The sequence below is a fragment of the Manis pentadactyla genome, chromosome 10 (assembly GCF_030020395.1).
Source record: "Manis pentadactyla isolate mManPen7 chromosome 10, mManPen7.hap1, whole genome shotgun sequence".
NCBI lineage: Eukaryota > Metazoa > Chordata > Mammalia > Pholidota > Manidae > Manis > Manis pentadactyla.
The window spans coordinates 10,974,831-10,993,936 of record NC_080028.1 but is presented as its reverse complement, the minus strand read 5'-3'; the positions used below and the strand labels follow the sequence as shown (position 1 = coordinate 10,993,936).

The 19,106-nt window shown below is 50.4% G+C and overlaps 1 protein-coding gene and 1 long non-coding RNA gene across 2 annotated transcripts in view; one reads left to right on the top strand and one right to left on the bottom strand.

Annotated features, from left to right (window-relative positions):
- Positions 1-19,106, top strand: part of LOC118915338 (uncharacterized) — a 175,971-nt gene that overhangs the window by 11,635 nt on the left and 145,230 nt on the right. The window lies entirely within an intron of this gene.
- CACNG2 (calcium voltage-gated channel auxiliary subunit gamma 2) overlaps positions 10,864-19,106 on the bottom strand; it is a 105,257-nt gene continuing 97,014 nt past the window's right edge. Inside the window, exons 3-4 of the mRNA XM_036891026.2 lie at positions 12,515-12,655; positions 10,864-11,418 (exon numbers count right to left, since the gene is read on the bottom strand). Coding sequence (XP_036746921.1) covers positions 10,883-11,418; positions 12,515-12,655 — 677 coding nt within the window. The 3' untranslated portion in view covers positions 10,864-10,882. The remainder of the gene's footprint in view (positions 11,419-12,514; positions 12,656-19,106) is intronic.

The following is a 19,106-nucleotide window of genomic DNA, read 5'->3' as shown; positions in this document are numbered from 1 at the left end:
CATTTTGTGAGGGAAACAAAGGCTCAGGGAGGCTGGCTCCTGCTTGCATCACACAGCTGGGGAGCAGGGAGCTGGGCTTCAGATCCCGGCCTTCCTAGCTCTCCTGCCGTGCTTCCCACCTGCCCTTTTCTGCTGCCAGTCAGGGTGCTGAGTTCTCTGACGTAGAAGGATTCTAAGCTTTCCACCTCAGTTTCTATCTGGGGTGCTCTTTTGGCTTTCTCTACTTTTGGCCTTGAGTTATTAAGTATTGCTTCATGTATGTTTTCTCTCTTCTCCAGAGAGCATGAACTGAGAAAAATGTTCTCTTCAGCAACTGAAGTGTTGACTTAGACAATGAAAGCTACAGAATTTATGACGTTTCCCTTTTTGCTTTGCTTGCCAGGAAACGTGTACTTTTTGTCATATTGTTTCCTTCTCCTTTCCATGGTTTTGGTTTTCTACTTTTAATATCCTTTTTATTTCTATATTTTTTACTGTATGCTGTTCTATTCATAGGAGTTGTATAAACAAAGGTTAATTGAAGGGTCAAGGGCAGATTGCAAATCATGAGTAAATAATTCAAATAAAACTGTGAGCTTCAGGAAAGGGATTACCTTGTGAGACAAGAAAATAGTTATTGTTGTTTTAAGCTACTAAGTTATATCTTTCCCCTACACAGTGTCTAGCCCAGGCCCTGGCTTGGTGAATTTTGCATGTAAAGTGCAGTCATGTCTGGGTCAGAGGCTATCTTTGCACTTAGAATAAAATCCAAAGGCCTGCCTAGAGAGGACCTACCCCTGCCCACTTCCTCACCTCATCCTGTGTCACTTCTCCCTTGCTCACCAGGGATAACCATTTGGGACATCTTTTAGGTTTCCTCAAAGGCCAAATTCTTTCCTCCTCAGGAAAAGAAGATTTGCACATGCTGTTCCCTCTGGCTGGAACCATCCCCTCTCTCCTATCCCCTGGTTTTGCCTGATCCTTCAAATTTCAGCTGAAAGTCAGCTTTTCATAGAGGACTCCCCTGACTGCTCTACAGCAGCTGTGGTAGCTAGTGTTGGGGGAGATCTTTGAGAGGATGTGATCACTGGTTGACCCTCAAGCTGAACCCAGGCAACTGGAGTCTGCTCACCCCTCCCCTGTCATTAGAATGTGTGTTCTGCTTGCTTTCCCCATCCCAGGAGCTGCCCTAAGGATGCAGCCTTAGGTGGCTATGTGGCGGTGAGACATCTGGACTGTATATGTGACTGAACCCAGATATGTCCTCTACCTAAATTTAACATTTGGTGGCTGGTGTGGAGATTTGCTGTCCTGTAGCCCCGCCCAAGACAAGACTTACAAGTCCCTTTGCTTATTAAACCTGCCACCTACCAACCTGGAGTGGCCTGCTGCTTTCTGCAGTCTCTCCCTGCCCTCCACTTACAGGGCTCAGTTTCACATTATACCTGGGAAGCTCCTAAGGAGCTTACAGACCAACAACTAGCCTTCAAAGATGGTGTCTGATGGCCCCTCACCTCTAACATGCATGCTGCTACTCCCATTAGGAGGTGGTTGTGATACCTTCTCCCCTGGAACTGACCTTGTGTCTTGCTTTGACCAGTAGAATATGGTGAAGGTGACTTGCTGAGACTTGTGAGGCTAGGCCTTCACCTGACTGGTCACTTCCAGTTTTTGCCTCTTGGAACCCAACTGCTGTGCTGTGAGACCTCCAAGACACAGAGAGAGGCCCCAGGGGCAGATATGAGGGATTTAGGTAAAAACTCAGCTGAGCTCCCAGTCGACAGTTAGCCTGGACTACAGCATGTGCGTGAGTCGGTTGGGTTGTTCCAGCCTAGTCCAGCCAAGATGACTGTAGCCCCAGCCATTATCATGTGCAGCAGAAGAACTGCCCGGCTGAGCCCATAGAATCGTGGGACAAGAAAATAGTTATTATTGTTTTAAGCTACTAAGTTTTAGATAACCAAAGGAGAGGTCAACCCCTGTTATTTTGAAAAAATCATTGCCCAAATGTAATTACTTCATAGCATTCTTGAAAATTTGTGATTATGTACTTGGTTGATTCTAAACTTGCTAGTTTTCCCTCGTGTCCTCTGGAATGTGAGTTACAGGAGGGTGGGACCACGTCTGTCTTGATTGCCGCTGTGCGCAGCATGGAGCGCTGACAGGCCCAGACGCAGACCAGTGGCATGTTACAAGCCAAACAAATGAGAGGCATCAGAGGGTCCTGCGGTGAGCGCCCCTCAGAGCCAGGCTGGGGCAGCACTGGGAAGGAAGTGGGTTCAGTCCACACCTCAGCTCCCAAGGGCTTCACAACTCAGAACCGTGAAGCCTCTCCTGTGCTACCTTTGTACCTTGGACTGCCAGGCCCCTGCCAGGAAGAACTGCCCCTCCCTTCTTGCCCTTCTGTGCCCTGGGCAGCCTTTTCTTAAGGCACCTGTGACTCTGAATGTGTGTGTGTGAGTCTGATGGAGGCAGGACAGAGTGGTGGGTATGAATGAGGACTTGGGGCCCAGAGACCCTGCCATCTAAATGCCAGCTCTGCCGCCTTCTGAGTGCACCCTGGTGGCATGGCTGCATTTCCTGACTGTACCCTTATATAGGAAGTGCTTTGTAACTGTTACAATGTATCAGGCATTGGTCTAATTCTTTTAATTTGCTTATTCCACATAACAATTTTGTCAGATGGGTGCTCTTGTTATTGGGTCCCTTATACAGATGAGGAAAGAGAGGCATAGATAACTTGCCCCAGGTTGTGCTGCTAGTAAGTGGCTAGAGCCAGGATTGAACCTGGGCAATGTGACTCCAGAGCCCACCTTCTTAACTCCCATAACTTTCTGCCTCTCTGAGCCTCAGTTTCCACATTTGTCATGTGGGTAATAATACCTGCTTACAGGGCTGTGATAATACATGGTTGGGCAGTGCCTGGACATCATAGGCTCTCAGTAAGTTCCAGTTTGCTGTGGCACGACAGATAATCAGAGGCCCAACCAGAGAGACATTTAAAGCTTTACTGTGAAGGCAGTGGGAGGCCACTGAAGGTTTCTGAGTAAAGAAGTGATGCAAAGAAGCAGTGGTGGACTCAATCCTGGCCTCTCCCTTCCTAGGAGTCACCTCTTACAGCTGACTGTATCCTGCCTGACGTCTGAGTCTCACTTCTCTATGTCTGACCTCCCCCAGAAGATTTTGAGCTCTGTAAGGGCTGTGACAGGACATCTCAGACTCCCTGAATTGAATGGTGGGGGAGGGATGCTCCCCTTCCCCTGACATATTCCTGCTCTCATGGGTCTCTTCTCAGAGAGCGGCCTCAGAGAGCCCATCCTTGGCTCCCTTTCCTTCTCCACTAGTGACTGAGTGACGTGCCTGGTTTGGTCTCACCATTTACATTTTCTTCCTTTGGAAGCCTTTGCATAGCTCTGTGGTTGCAGTAAGACCTCTAACTCTGGGTAGGAGAGAGAGGAGGTAGAGAACGGGAAGGAGAGGGCAAGAGAGGTAGGGGGAGGAAGGCTGGGCTCATTGCTTCAGGGCTCCGAATTCCTGGTGACAAAAACGGGCCACCTCATTAGTGTGGTGTTCCTTTGATCTGACTGATGTTTTGAGCATGTATAGCTGCACATCTTACGCAGTGACGTGCACATATGGTACATGCGTCTTCACAGATGCAAGCACCCATGGCATAGCATACACACCTCCATGCTTACCTGTGCATGTAAATGCCTAGATGGCTCTACCAGCTCATTTAGATTAAGGGTATAGAGGAATATGTGTATCCTTGCTGAAGCACCACCTGCTCTGTGTGGCCTTCCCTGTATTGGTTCAGGTTCCTTTCCATGCCTTTGTGCAGTCCTGTCATATTTCTCAGCAATCCTGTTTCCCTGTCTATGAACCCGTCTCTACCAAGAGTTTCCTCCAGGAAAGTCCCTGTCCTTGTCATTCTCTACACTTGGGACCAAGATCAAGGCCTGGTAGTGGGGACATGGTCAATAAATGCTGACAGCTCAACGACTGTTTGTGTGAGTGGATCTAATTCCAGAAGTGTGCATGTGTGTTGCACATAAGAAAATGCACGTGTGTATACACACATGCACATGCACTGCAGGGGGGTTATGGATGTGTCTTCAAGATGTGCATGAATGAACCTACATGCACATACCATAGGTACAGATTTATGCAGTGGTATGCTGGTAAATTTTTGACAATGAGCTCTTCATTAAGAAATAACAATCACTAATTTGTAGCATTTGCCCATACTCCCACTGTGGCCAATTTCAAGGGTCCAGTGTGGCAACACTGAACACATCATTGAGAGGAGATGAGCATGTGAGCATGGTTGGCTCGTGTGAGCCTGTGGAGGTGGCCCCATTGCACCGCTGCATTTCTGTCTGTGACAGCTTGTGGCAGGGAAGGCAGGCCAGGGTACAGTTCTCTGTAAGCCAGCCCAGAGACACTTCTTTCCAGAGCCTGTACACCAGGGAAGCAGGAGGTTGATGGCTACCAGCCAGCTTTCTCAGCCATCGGCTTGGAAGCCAGTCCAAACTGATGCTGCTTGTTAGGCAGGTCTAGACACTCACCGAGACAACAGCCTTCCCTCACCCCTGATGCAGACACTCAGAGCTCTTGGAGTTTGGTGAGGTCAGCACTACTGCGAGGAGGAAACTATAAGCCTGGAGCATGAACGGAGGAGGAAGGAGAAGTCATGCTTCAAATCTCCAATGGAAGGGGTGGCTGGGGACTGCAGCAGTCAGGAGGCTGGACCTGGTGCCTGCTTGAAGCCAGTTTACTGTGCATGTCTGGATATGTTGCTTGCTCTTTCTGGACTTCAGTAGCGCCCTTTTTACCCATGAAGGGATAGGTCTTCCAAGCTCTACAGCTCCTTACGTGACGCTCTGGGAGTCAGAGTCCTTGGGCTGGACCCTAAGTGTTGAAATTTATATTCAAAAGCCAGAGAAGGGGCTTCTCTGGACCTCCTCAGACTATGCCCCTCCGCATGGGGAAGAGTCCATAGGCCAAGGGGATATACTCACTCTGAACCCACACCCGTCTGGTAGATCTGTCTCTGGCACCTTCTACTATAGAATTTCTGCCCAAAGCCTCCCGAGCCAGCTTCCTGGGCTGACTACCGTCTGTCTTACATTGGACTGGCCTGAGGGGTAGCTAAGGAGTTGCTGTTTTGGGGGCTGCAGCTGGATCTTGGATGTGCAGGCTAGGATGGGCACCCCTTTGGGGAGAGGGACTGCACATGCTGGGTGGAGCTGGAGGTGGGAATGGAAGGTGGGGTAGGCTGTGGGCTAGCAGCCAGGGTAGGCTTCCCCCATGCCACTTTTGGGGTGCAGAATTCAGAGGAGGCTGAGAATTCTAAATTCAAGCCTAGCGTTTCAGGTCATCATGAAGATAAATTTATCAGGATAGAGGGATAGAACATATTTTAGAGTTCATTTGTTTGGTTTGTAGCTATTAAATATTTAGATTTATGGTATGTGGACTTCTATTTGTACTCTTGCCCTGGGACTTGCAAATGTTAGGGGTGAGACTGGAGGAAGAGATGCATGAGATTTGTGGGAGGCTTGGCAGTGTGGCCCAAGGGAACATGGGCTGAATTGAGCAGGGAGTTCTGAACATGGGCCAATTCTGGAGTGGAGTTTTCCGGGGCCTCAGGGTACAGGGCTGCCCTTCCCTTAGGTTTATGTCACTCAGGTCTCCTTGCATGCTATCTCCTTCCTCTTGAAACCCAAGAGGAGCCATATAATAGCTAAGAAGCTTCCTCTCCTGTGTCTTAGACAACATCTTCCCTTCCAAAGACCCCACTTCCTGTGAAGAAGGGGCTCATGAAGAAGCCCTGGTCTCTGTCAGGATGGGGTCATGACGTCTGGGACTCTTCCCAGGCCCCGTCTTTGCGCCGCGGCTTTAAAGTGATTTGGATGCTCCCCAGAGACCATTCTTCTGGCTCTCAGAGTAAAAATACTGAAATTACCAGGCCGGTGAATCCCAGCCATTGTGATGAATGAGACCTCCGTTCCTTTGTTTTGATTGTGGTAATAGATATCAGTAGGACAGAATGAAGCTCTTTCCTTTTTTCAGAGCTGTGTATTATAATGTATTCATTTTAAAGAAGCTTTGGTCGGCTTTCCTTTTTCCTGTTTGTCATATGTTCAGTCGTGAGTTTCTATCTGACCTTCTGAATCAAGGATAAAATCAGTAAAGGTGGTCGTGGTGGGAAGGTGGGCCCAGGAAGGCGACAGGAGGAGGAGAAGCATTTTACAGTTTGCTAACAGATGAATTATTTTTTGTTTTTTAAATCTTGATTTGATTTTGAAATACCTTCTTTCCTCCCATCCTCTTTGGTATGGCAGTGTTTTAAAGTTAGAATGAACTACATTAAATGTATTTAATGAATTTTGCAAGGCATTTACAGTCTTCCTTCAAATAGCTGACCCTGGCACTTTGACCAGACCAGGCTGGACATTGGTGGGCTAACCCTTTAGCTGCCTTCAAAAGGGACCTTTTTAGTTTTAAAGGTCAAATCCCCCTGTTAGCGTTCTGTTATGGGCTGAATTTTTGTGCCCTGCCAAAATACATATTCTGAAGCTCTTAGGTTCCAATGTGATGGTATTTGGAGGTGAGGGTCTTTGGGAGCTGATTAGAGTTAGATGAGGTCATGAGGGTGGGGTCTCCATCATGGGATTTTTGCCCTGTAAGAAGAGGAAGGAGGAGCAGAGCTCACTCTCTCTCTGCTATGTGAGGACTTAGAGAGAAGGTGGCCACCTGCCAGGCAGGGAGAGCTCTCACCAAGAACCGAACCTGTCTTGATCTTGGACTTCCAACCTTCAGATCTACAGAAATAAGCATCTGTTATTTAAGTCACCCAGTCTGTGGAATTTTGTTAGCAGCCCGAGCTGACTAAGACAAGCCCATCTTGCCTTTCTTCTCTTCAAGTTAGGAGAGTCTAGGGCCCCCTGCTAGACGCTTCCTACTTGTCTCCCAATCCATGGTCCCCTTTGAGGAGCACCCCTGTGCAGGGACCCTCTGAGTACATCCACAGGGTCATGTTTATTCTGGGCTGCACGCTTTCATGGGAAAAATCGAAACCCTGGAGTGTCATTAGGATGTTGAGCTGGGTTGGTTTATTCTAAAACAGAAAACTTAAGGATGTTGTGCTCATGGCCTTCAACTGTCTGAGGGGCTGTTATGCTGAAAAGGGAAGGGACTCTTTCAGTGTTACTGGATTCAAAGAAAGAAGTAGATTAAAATTTGTGCAGAGGAGACTTTGACCAATGAGTGCTGCCCAGCACCGTTTGGGGCTGCCTACATAGAGGGTGAGCTTCCTGTCGTTGGAGGTATGCAAGCATCAGTAAGGGATATTTAAGGGAAGTCTCATGACCTAGGGAGTAGGGACATTCTACTACCTGGCTTCTAAGCCATCCCCCAACTCAGAATCTGTGGCTTTAGGATGCTTTTAAACAGGATGCCAGGAGTTGGGAAAGCAATTAAAGAAATCCACTGAAGTGAGGACCAAGCTATAAAAAAAATCTTTATTTCATGTACCAGGATTTTTTTTCTTTTTTTTGTTTTCTGCTTTTTAAAATTTTTTTCTGTTAACAGTCTGAAAAAAAAGAAAAAGGACCCACCAAGAAAATAAAATGGAGATTGGTTTCTTGAACTGGTTTGAGCTGGACATGAGCAATCGTCCACCCTGGCAAGCAGCACCCTTGTAGTCTGGCTCCTTCCCTCTGGGTCCCCTAGCCCTTTCTCACTGCCACCCACAGCCAGGCCCCAGGCCTCATGGCCTGGAAAGAAGAGCTGATTGTCATCCCAAACACCCTGCCAAAATGCAGAGACTTGGGGCCAGTTTTCCTCTTTGGGCAGCATCCGTTTGCTTGCCATTTTCTTGGGGCCTCTCCCTTTTCTCTAGTCCTTGATCCTGTTAGGTTTGGAATCTGGGTAGGTGGTGGGCAAGGCTGGAGTTGGGGAGGGAGCTATTGTAATTTCTGCCCAGACTGAGAAACACTGTGGGTTGTTACGAGGCCTGGCGTTGGCCCACACCGTTCTGCCCCAGGGCCCCATGGCCCCTTGTGCACCTCTGGGCTGCTTGGCAGATGCTTTGCCTTGTGGTGCAGGCTGAGTTTAAGGTTCCAGCTGCTGCTGACCTGAGAAAAGAGCTTTTCTTGCCCAGACAAAAGCCTCAGTAGTTACTCCCCCTAGCTCCCCCGAGCTCAACTTAAGAAACTTCAGGCCAGGCCAGTGTCAAGAAAGAGGCAAACCAAGATGTGCTGAGGGGTCAGTAGGAGCCCCTGACCTTAGCAGAGTGGCTAACTGGCAGGCTGGGCTGAAATTTGAGCTCAGGAGAATTGTTGGATTTCTCTCAGTCTGAACTGGCCCTTGTTGCTCTGGGAAGAAAGGGGAGCAACATGGGATGCCCCCAGACTTTCATTAGTGGTTTAAGTTTAATTTTTGGAGTTGGTCCTCACCCTGGGACCGAACTTTGTAAAGCTCTCCCCTCCATCCCCTTGGCCTAAACCCCTCCCAGCAAACCTCAAAGGACTCCTCCTCCCTTTTATTTTCTGGCCGCTGAAGATAGTGAGGGAGGCCTGGTGGCTGATCTCTTCTCTCAAGGAAGCCCCTTCACTCTCTGTGACCGTGTTGTGGCGCTAGAGAAAGGGGACACAAATGGAACAAAACGAAGAGTGGCTTTGGGGACCTCTGGTGTCTTTTCCCTCTCTGTCCCAATGGCAGGATACGTTTGCTCATATGTATGTATTTTTGCTTTGACATTGGATGTGGGGGTAGGGGTTTGGGAGCACAGTGAGGAGGCATATGGTGTGTGTGTGTGTGTGTGTGTGTGTGTGTGTGTGTCTGTTTGTGTGGCTGAGTGGCTGACTGACGATTTGGGAATATTCTCAATGTCTGCGTGCTGGATGGCAGCTATTTTGGTCATCACTGGCGCCTTCGTCTGTGCAGATGGCAGATCCTAAAAGTCATCCACACCAAGAATAAGAATGGGCTTTTGGAGCTCATTTGGGTCAGTCCACTTGTTCACACAGGGGAAATTGAGGCCCAGGGGGCCACGCAACAGATTCCAGAATCTAGAGCTGGATTCTAGACTGGTGCCTTTTCTATGCATGTGAGTGTGTGTGTGTGTGTGTGTGTGTGTGTGTGTGTGTGTTGTTGTTGTTGTCGTCAGTGGCTTTGGAGGGCATGAATCAGTCTTCTTGGCACCCTGCCTTTGGCTTCATATAAGGATGCAAGGGTTTAGACTGAGTGTGTACACCTGTGAGTGATTCTAGTGTTGGGCCTAGAGGATTGTGGATGTGTACTGTGTGTGTGTGAGTGGGGTGTACGATCTCCTTTGTGTAGACCGGATACTCGATTGTGATTCTGTCTCTCTCTTCTACATTAGCAGCACCTTCCTGGTATAAGGAAGAGAACTTTCATCATAGAAACTCTCTGTAGCTTCCTAGGGCCTTTCTCCTCTCCCTCCTGCATTAAGCCCAGCTCTAATCTCTCCCAACTTATTTTTTTTTAATGGATTTGTATATTTGTTTTCTGTTTCCACTTTATAAGTTCCCTGCTAAATTTTAAGTCCCCCAACCCACCCCAGTTTTTGTTTTCACAGTTTAAAGCTGGAAAAGAATTAAAAGAAAAATACTATCTGGTTTTCTTGCAAGTAAATCCACTTATATATTTACATTTATTTATAGTCTGTGGTTTTTTTATTAAAAAAAAATCACCACTTGTTTTTCCTTTTTCTTTTGTAAAAAGAAACCTTTTTGCAATGTCATTGTTGGACCTGCTGGGCCCCAGAGGGGCTTCAGTGTGTCCAAGGACCCCCAAAGGGTCAATGAGCCCCCTTCCCAGGGGGCTGGGGGGCCGGTGAGTCTGGGGGTCCACCATCACCCCAGGGTCATTGCATGGCCCTGAGGTGAGAGGTGAGGAGGGAGAGCTGCTTTATGTCCCCCGGGGGTGGGCATCTCCTGACCCCAAGGACAGGAGCTTGGGGCAGTGACCCCAATGGCTCACCCTGAGGATCCCGGGGTTTCAGGCATCTTGGCAAGCCACTGGCAGCCATCCCCTCTCCTTCCCTTCCCTCAAGGCCTAGGAAGTCATCACAGTGGGTTAAGGGCCATTAAGGACTGGGAACCTGGGGGCTGCGCAAGCCCCAAGTGCACCCTCCTCCAGGCACCTTTCAAACAGGAGGGACCAAGGACTCTTGGGTCACCTGGAGGCCTAGAATTGCCCCATCAATGCTGGGTGGAGCCGGCTTCCAAGCCGCAGAGCTTGCCCAGCTTTCCCGGTGCACCCGTCCAGAGGCTCCAGGGAACTGGCAGTGACCGACGGGCTCTCCTGGTCCTGGGGCCCCTGAGTCTCCACCCCCGACTCGCTCAGGGAGGCAGAGCCCGCTTGGGGTTACAGGGAACAGAAAAGTAACTCCTGCATTAAAAAAAAAAAGTAGTAACATAAACCCCTGATAAATGCAAAGAACATCCCCTTTCCTTTCTGCTCCTCATTTTTTGCTTTAACGTTATCTTGGTTCCCTTTTATTTTTTCATTTAAATTGGTTTTTTATTAAATGTTAAAATAATGGTACATGGGAAATCATGCATTTTCTTTTAGATTTATTTTCTATTTTAAATTTTTTATCCTCTCTCGCTTTTTAAAGTTTGTTTTTCCTTCCCTCGTTTATGTTTTTCACATTTCCTGTTGTTTTGCTTCTTTGTTCCTCTTATATATATATTTTTAAGTTACTTAAGTTTTTCTCTTTTTTTGTTTTTTTTGCTTTTGGAAGGTTTCCCCCCGGGATGGTGTGGTTCCCGCCCCTTGCCCCCCGGCCCGGCCCGGCTGCCCCTCCTTCCCGGCTCCGGCGGGGACAGGGACAGGGACAGGGACCGCGTGGCGAGGCCCCCCGCGGGCTTCAGACGGGCGTGGTCCGGCGGTTGGCTGTGTTGGAGTGGAGAGAGTCCTTGTTCTCCTTCTGGATACAGTTGTGAACTTGGAGGAAGCTGTTGTCCCTGTCGGAGTTGTAGGTGGCGGTGGGCGTGGTGGCGGCCTTCAGGGGCTCCCTGCTGAGGGTGTACATGGAGATCTCCGTGGACGGCAGGGTGCTGAAGCCCTTGATGCCCACGGGGGAGGCGTCCCTGGAGTGTGAGGGCTCGGTGGAGCGGGAGCTGGAGCGGCTGCGGCGCTGGTAGCGGTAGCGGTAGCTGGGGATGCGGGTGATGGCGGAGGCCTGGAGGTAGTCCGTGGCGCGAGCCGTGGCCCGCAGCTGTTTGTGCCGGTCGATAAACATGTGCACGGCCAGCACCCCGACCATCTCAGCGATGATGAAGGACAGGGCCCCGAAGTAGAAGGACCAGCCGTAGGAGTAACTATTCTTTTTGGAGTCGCTCTTGGAGGGGTCTCCGGCATTGGCAGATATGTACACTATGATGCCAATGATGTTGCTCAGACCTGTGGGGCCCAGCGTGGGCACGGAGGGGCGGGGCGGGGCGGAATCGGAGAGGAAGGTTAGTTTCTCAGCAGGCTGGCAGGCACCGGGCAGGATGAAGGCACAGGGCCATGATGGGCCTTCCCTGGTCCAGCACTTCATACTGAATGCGTGAATTAGTACAGAGGGACATGGGCAAACGTCACTTGAACGTTTTGTCTTTCCTCTGAGAGACCCAGGAAGGGAAGAGCTAATGGGAACGGAGATATGGGAAGAGGGGAGGGAAGAGAGAGGCATTCTAGAGTACGGAAGAAGAAGAATAGATGCTGTTCATGGAGCATTTACTACCTGCCTTCACTGTTGAGTACTTTTGAAGGGGTTTGCAAATGAGGAAGTGGATCACAGGGAGGTTAAGTAACTTCCTCAAGGTTGCAAGGATATTTGCAGCTGGTGTAGTAGGGGGTTAAGACCAGCTTTTGGAGCCAGACTGCCTGAATTCAAAGCCTTTGACAAGGTAAGCTTTGTTTGGGTTTCCAGATCTGTAAAATGGGGATAATGAACGGTATAGACTCCTGTAGGACCATGGAGAGGGAGTAAATGAGTTAGTACACATGAAGCTGTTTGAGTCTGGGATGTGCTAAGTGCTATTCAAACGTTAGTCATTCTTAGTAAATGGCTCCTGCTGCAGCTCATGTTCTTTTTTTGGATCTAAAGCAAATATGACTTGTCATGTAACTAGGCTGAGAAATGAGGTTTTGGGTGCTGCCTGCTCCCACCTGAGTAGGACCGTGAGGGGAGAGGGCAGGTGAGGATAGGCCCAGTAACCTGGAAGGGGCCTGGGATTTGAACCCTTTCTTAAGAGGTGGGAGGAAGATGGGCCAGTGGGTTAAGGGACAGGGTCTGGGGATGTTCAGGAAGGACTCATTGCAGGGCTTGGGCGTTGTTGTAGGGTGGGAACCCCAGCACACCTGCCTTCCCTGGAACATGACCCATTGCCAGCCTGGTTCCTCTCTGCCCTCCTGCCTCTCTCTGCTGATCCTCCTGGCTGCTGAGCACCAAACCGTAGCCTCCTCCCACTGCAGGCCTGGGCTTTGGCCTCCCTGGCTCAGGGGCTGTTACCTGCAGACACGAAGAAGATGCCGGCACTCAGGATGATGTTGTGTCGAGTCTTGTAGAACTCACTGGCTGCAATGCAGAGTCCTCCCATGAAAAGCAGAATCACACTCAGGATCGGGAAAATGCTCGAGGCCCTTACGGCCCCTGCAGAACACAGAAGGCCAGAGGGAGAGAACGGCATGACTGTCAGCTGGAGGGATGAAGGGAGGAGGAGAGAGCAGCCCACAGGAGCGGGGGTTTCATGGCCACAGGACCAGAGCTGAGTTTGCTTAGCAATACTAGGGAGGGAGAGAGAGCGAGCCACTGCTCTGCTCACAGCCCTGCAGTGGCTCCTCTGCCTAAAGGACCAAACTCCAGTACCTCAGGAGGCCCACAGGGCTGTGTGTAACTTGGCCTCTGCCCACCTCCCTCCTCATGCCTCCTGGTCCCCATGTTCCTTCTTGTCCAGCCTCAGCAAACTTCTGTGTGATGTCATTGCATGCTTCTAACGTTTGACATACTGACCTTTCTTACTAGCATATTTTTCCTGCTCTTTTTTACTCAGTAAAACTTCTATTCATCCATCAAAACCCCCTCTTCCATAAAGTCTTCCTTGACTTCCTTAGGCAAGGTTATTAGCTCCTTCCTCTGTGCTTTGGGGCACTTTGGGCCCATTGAGAAGTAGTATATTAGAGTGGTTAGACAATCACATGGCCTGGGGCTGAATCTGGCTTTAGCATTTATTAGCTGTGTAAGTTTATGCAAGTTATCTTACCTCTCTGTGCCTCAATTTCCTCATCTGTAAAATGGGGATGGTAATAGTGCCTGCCTTCTAAGATTGTTGTGAGGATTAGAGGTGATTCTTATAATGCACTTAGATAAGACTTTGAGGGCATTTAGTAAACATATAATAAATTTGATAAATGAGTTATTATTATACTTGTTTATAAATATGCTTCCACCACAAGCCATGGGGTTCAATGAGGGAAGGTCTGTGGCTTTTCTTTTAGTTCTCTCTTTATTCTCTCTGTCCCTACCACGTAGTTCAGAGCCAGAGATGCTCTGAAGGCTCCTGATACAAGCTCACTGAGTGAATGTATGTGGTGAAGTGGTCCAGAAAGAAGCAGCAGACACATTGCAAAGAAAAGAGAAAGCACAAAATCAAAACTAGGATAAGATAAGAAAGAAGGACTGACAAACAGACAGGAGATGAAAAGAATATTTTAATGAATATCTTACTTCTGCATGTGGGAGGACAGGAGGACAGAGGGTACAGATGGCTGAGGGGCCAGGGAAGGCAGCTGAGGAAGTGGCAGGCTGGGCATGTGGGGTGTGTATGTGGGGGACAGTGTCTGAATGAGGACCCAGAGGTGTGGGGCCCTCCACAAATGTCTCTGAAAAATATTTTTTCTATCCAGTTTTATAAGGTAGCAAGTAAGCTCAAGACCCTGACTCCCTGTCCTGGGAGCTGTGGCCAGGCAGAAGCTGCGTCCAGAGCTGTCTGGAGGCTAGCGCAAGGCAAAGGATGCTGTCTCTACGGTTTGGGCTACTTCAGTGGCTACTGAATGGGTGTGGCGTCATCTCCTGCTGTTCCCCGGCTCTTACGCAGATCCTACAGCCGGTCCTTCAGCAGCACCCGAGTGATGCTGTTAGTGTGGACATCTGTCCTTTCCTCTCCTCTGCCCAGAACCTTTCTGTGATCCCCTCTCAGAGTAAAGCTGAGCCCCTCAGTCCTCGCCTGGCCACTGGCTTAGTCACACCTAACCACGTGGCCCCTTGGCAGTCCCTGAGGAGGCCAGTCAGAGACCTTGTGCTGGGTGTTCCCTCTGCCCGCACGCTTTTCTCAGGATATCTGCATGACCCCTCCTACAGGTCTGCTCAAACGTGTCCTTCCCAGTGAGGACCTTTCCGACCACCCTCCTGAAAACTGAACCCTCCTCTTGGCACTGCTCCTGTCCCTTCCCTGCTTGGTCTGGATCCTTTGCACCTTTCACCGTGTAATATACGCCACAGTAATGGCCAGTGCCTGCTGAGCGCTTTCTGTGCTCCAGCTGGTATGAGGAGCTGTTGTGTCCTGACTCACTTACGTCTCATTTCAACCCTGGGAAGGTGCCAGTGGTCGCTGCCCCCCGTTGTGAGGAAACCAGGGCCTAGGGAGGTTAACTGACATGTGGGAGAGTGGGCTTGAACCTGGGCAGGATGGGCTGAGGCCCACGGTTGGGTTCTGCCTTCTCCTGTACACGCACACACCCCCTCCGCCAAATAGTTCTCGGGTCAGTCCCCCTTGCCTTGGGTGCTTTCTTCCTCCCTTACAGGTGTCTGTTCACGGCCCACAGCTGCCCTGGGGAACTCATCCTGCCCGTCTCGTCTTGGGTTGTCAGAGACTCTCTGGGAAGGTGTCAACTCCTACTTCATGTATAATCCTACGGCGTGAGGTCAGGGAGACAGCAGAGGAGCTTGATCGTATGGAAAAGAAATCAGAATTTATTCTAAGTGTGACTGGAACCGTGAGCAGGGAGGGGCACTGGTTTGGAAGGTCAATTCTGGCTGCTGGCCAGGGCTGCTGCAGTGATCCCGGTGAGGGGCTGTGGCGACTGGAGCAGGTGTGAGCTGTGGTGCCGGCCAGAAGTGAGGGGCTGTTTGGGAGGCAGAGCTGACAGCACCAGGGGTGACCGGCCAGGTGATTGGAGGTGGGATGTGCGGCGGGACGCTGCCAGGTTTCCAGGGGACACTAGAATTCTAGACTGTGAGGAAGAACAAGGGGGGCTGGAGATTCAGGAGGGTGGGACGGGGCTTAGTGGGGAGGGGCTCCAGGGCTCTGGGTGCCCAGACCAGGCATCCCTGGCTTTGACTGTTCAACCTCAGACTGCCTTGGACTCAGAGGGGCAGCTGGGCAGCTCCCAGAAAGGCAACTAGAGCTCCGGCTGTTACCAAGGTCGGGGACACAGTCCACCAGACTCTGCTTGCCTTTGGGGCAGGTTCTGTTCTGAACCAACTCTTACTCCCCAGTGGCCAGCCCAGAGCCTGGCATGGGGCCAGCACACTTCTCGAATGGATGAAGGCCTGAACACGTAGAAGTGTGGGACTGCAGGCTTTGCCAGGCAGAGCCATAGCTCCCCCTAAACCCTCTGAGTGTCTTTTCCTTTGCTCTATGGCCTAAGCATCTTGGTACTCAGGAGGCCAGAAGCAATCTGCGCTGCCCAGGAGGTGTGGGTCCTTTTTGGCAGCAGACAAAACAAAGGCCTGTCCCTCATGGCACTTGCAAGCTATAGTAAATGAAATTAACAAGTTGGTTATACAGTTTGCTAAGCTGTGAGAAGTGATGTGGAGAAAAATCAAGCAGGAAAGTGGGATAGGAAACTCCAGAGTCAATAAAGCCCTCACTGTGAAGTTTGGGCAAAGATCTGAAGGATGTGAGAGTGAGCCGTGTGGATAGCTGGGGGAGAGGTGTTCCAGGCAGAAGGAACAGCAAGTGCAAAGGCCCTGTACAGGAGCAGCCTGGAATGTTTGAGGAAAGGACTGAGGCCAGTAAGACAAGAAAGGAGTGAACAAGGAGGGGCAAAAGAACAGCAATTGCAGAAAGGACCTGGGGGCCTGTGGGTGATAGCAAGGACTTGGGGGTTTGCTCTGATTATCAACATAGGAAGCCACTGGTGTGTCTGAGCAGAGGGGTGACACCATCTCACATTTTAATAGGACACTCTGGCTTCTGTGTTCATAAGAAACTGAAATAGGGCAAGGGCCGAAGCATGTATAACAGTTAGGAGCCTGTTGCAATAATCTGAACAAGAGATGTTGATACCTTGAAACAAGGTGGTAGCAGGGAAGGAGGTGGAAAGGGGTCAGATCCTGAAAATATTCCCAGGATTTGCTGAATGGCTGCATGTTGATTTCCAGGGAAAGGAAGGAGTCCGGGTTTGAGTCCAAGGTTGGGATAGGGGAAGATCAGAGCTCAGTGTTGGTCACATCAAGTTAGGGAGGCCTCTGGGACTCCCTGGGGAGATGTCCTGGAGTCTGGGGCTCATGGGACAGAGCCTGGCCAGAGACAGCAGTGTGTGAGTTGACAGCTCACATGTGGATGATATGGATGATACTTAAGGCCATGAGATGGGATGAATGCATGAAGGGAGTGGAGCAGAGAGAGGAGAGGTGCAGGAACCAGGACCCAGGGCTCCAAGGTTGGAGGCCAGAAGATGGGGAGGCCGCAGGGAAGGAGGCTGAGGAGGAGTGGCCAGTGAGGTGGCCCGGGCAACTCCTGCCCTCCTGGTTCCACCAGCTGGACTGAGGATCTAGAGCTGAGAGGAAGGAGACAAAATATCCTAGCTGTCTTTCTGGAAGCTGCTCTACTGCCCTGCTGCCCCTCCGAGTCCGAGGCAGGCTGAATGTGAATGATCAAGACCAGGGATGCCTGGTCTGGGCACCCAGAGCTCTGGCGCCCCTCCCCACTAAGCCCCTTCGCACCCTCCTGAGTCTCCAGCCCCCCGTGTTCGTCCTCACAGTTTTCTAGTGTCCCCTGGAAACCCGGCAGCGTCCCGCCGCACATCCCACCCCCAGTCACCTGGCTGGTCACCCCTGGTGCTGTCAGCTCTGCCTCCCAAACAGCCCCTCACTTCTGGCCGGCACCACAGCTCACACCTGCTCCAGCCGCCGCAGCCCCTCACCGGGATCGCTGCAGCAGCCCTGGCCAGCAGCCAGAATCGACCTTCCAAACCAGTGCCCCTCCCTGCTCACGGCTCCCATCACACTTAGAATAAATTCTGATTTCTTCTCCACACGATCAAGCTCCTTTGCTGTCTCGCCGACCTCATGCCGTTGGATGCCCTCCACTCATGCGCTCTGCCCAGCCGGGCCAGCTTCCCTTCTGATCCTCAGATACCCTGGCTTGTTCCTGCCTTAATAAGGCCTCTGCCCTTGCCATTCCCTCCTCAGGTATGCGCTTCGCCGAAATCCTGTTAGCCCATTCCCTTTCTTCCTTTGGAGAAGCTGTCCTGGCCTCCTCATCTAGGTGACAGCCCTCCCTGTCCCCTGCCCCTCCCCCCTGCCACAGTCCACCCCCTCAAGGCCTTGTGTGCAGGTTATTGCTTGTTTCCTCCGCTGGAATGTGACCTTCAGGAAGGCACCTCCCCTGCGCTGCAGTAGTGCCCTGCCCCTAGGGAGTGCTTAGGGAAAGGCTGGAGAGAATGAATAAATGAATGACTGCTTCTAGAGTCCTAGTTTCAGCTTTGTACCACCTTCTCTAGGGATCTGTTTGAGAGAAGAAATAACCTCTTCTGGTTCGGGTTTGGGTGTGTGGGCCAGGCTCCCTCAGCACACACTTCCTTCTGTCACGGCCTGTGTCACACCAGACACGTTTCCTTCATGGGCTGTTTATCATCAGTGGGACCTCTGGGAAAGGGGAGGCTTCAGCCCCTCTCAGGGCCTCCCAGTGTGGCAGGTACTGTGAGGATGGGTTTAACAGACCTGAACGGGAGTGGACTCAGGCTCCACCCACCCGGTGCAGTCCCGCCACCTCCAAGCACAGCCCCACCCACCTCCCTGGGCCCCTGCTCGCCCCTCCGAAGTGGGGCTGGGGATCCTTCTAGAATGATCCCTGTTTTCTAGCTTCTCTAGCCAGGCAGGTTAGAACTTAATAGAGGACGATAGAAACTCACATCGTCTAGCTTTAGAAAAATTGCTTTTGTTGTCTAGCCCAAGATTAATGTATTATAGATCAGCGGTTAGGGAACTATGCCAAAGGTAGCCTGCCACCTGTTTTTGTAAATAAAGTAAAGTTTCACTGGAGCACATCCGTACTCATTTGCTTCCATATTGTCTATGCTGTTTTTGTGCTCTAAGGGCCAGGTTGAGTAGTTAGGACAGAGACTCTATGGCCCACAAACCCTAATATATTTACTATCTGTCTCTTTACAGAAAATATTTGCTCTCCCCTGTTATAGATGCTCAAAAAATATTGTTGGGTTAAGTCAACTCAAATCAGACCCATGGAATCCTATGCTGCTAGTGTAAGTCTTTTGTCCAGGGAACACCAACATGAACCAAACACCCTAAACTCTTCTGTCTTTAAAAATAAGGAAATGGAGGTATAGAGTAGTTAGTAATGGCCACTGAATATTTTTTACTTAACAAACAGCATTTATTGAGCGCCTATGATGTTCCAGGAGCTATTCTGGGCACAGCAACGAATGAGACAAAGTTCCTGTCCCAAATACTTGGCGTCTAGCTGGTGAAGTACTGCACCTTCTCTATGCTTACCAGTGGGGTTCCAGCAGGGACTTGGCCTTGACCCCCACCTTCACCTTTGTGTGCAGGCTGCATCTCCACTGTGCTGTGTCAAATCCAGCTATTCCTCTGAGGTTACTCCCCGCCAGGCTGTGCTCTACCTGGAGCCACGAACTGTGTCTCACTTGCTCACCTTGATCTCACCAGCACTAAGCATACGGAAGGCGATCAGTCTGCCTTTATACTACCACCAGGCTCCTTCAAGAGCCTCGGACATGGTAATGGTGAATGACAACTAACCAAATTCCCTTCAGCAATTCCATTTACGAGCAGGGCCTTGCAGGGATTCATAAAAGGAGATGATGAACATTGTAAGATATTTTCCCCCTTTAAAAAG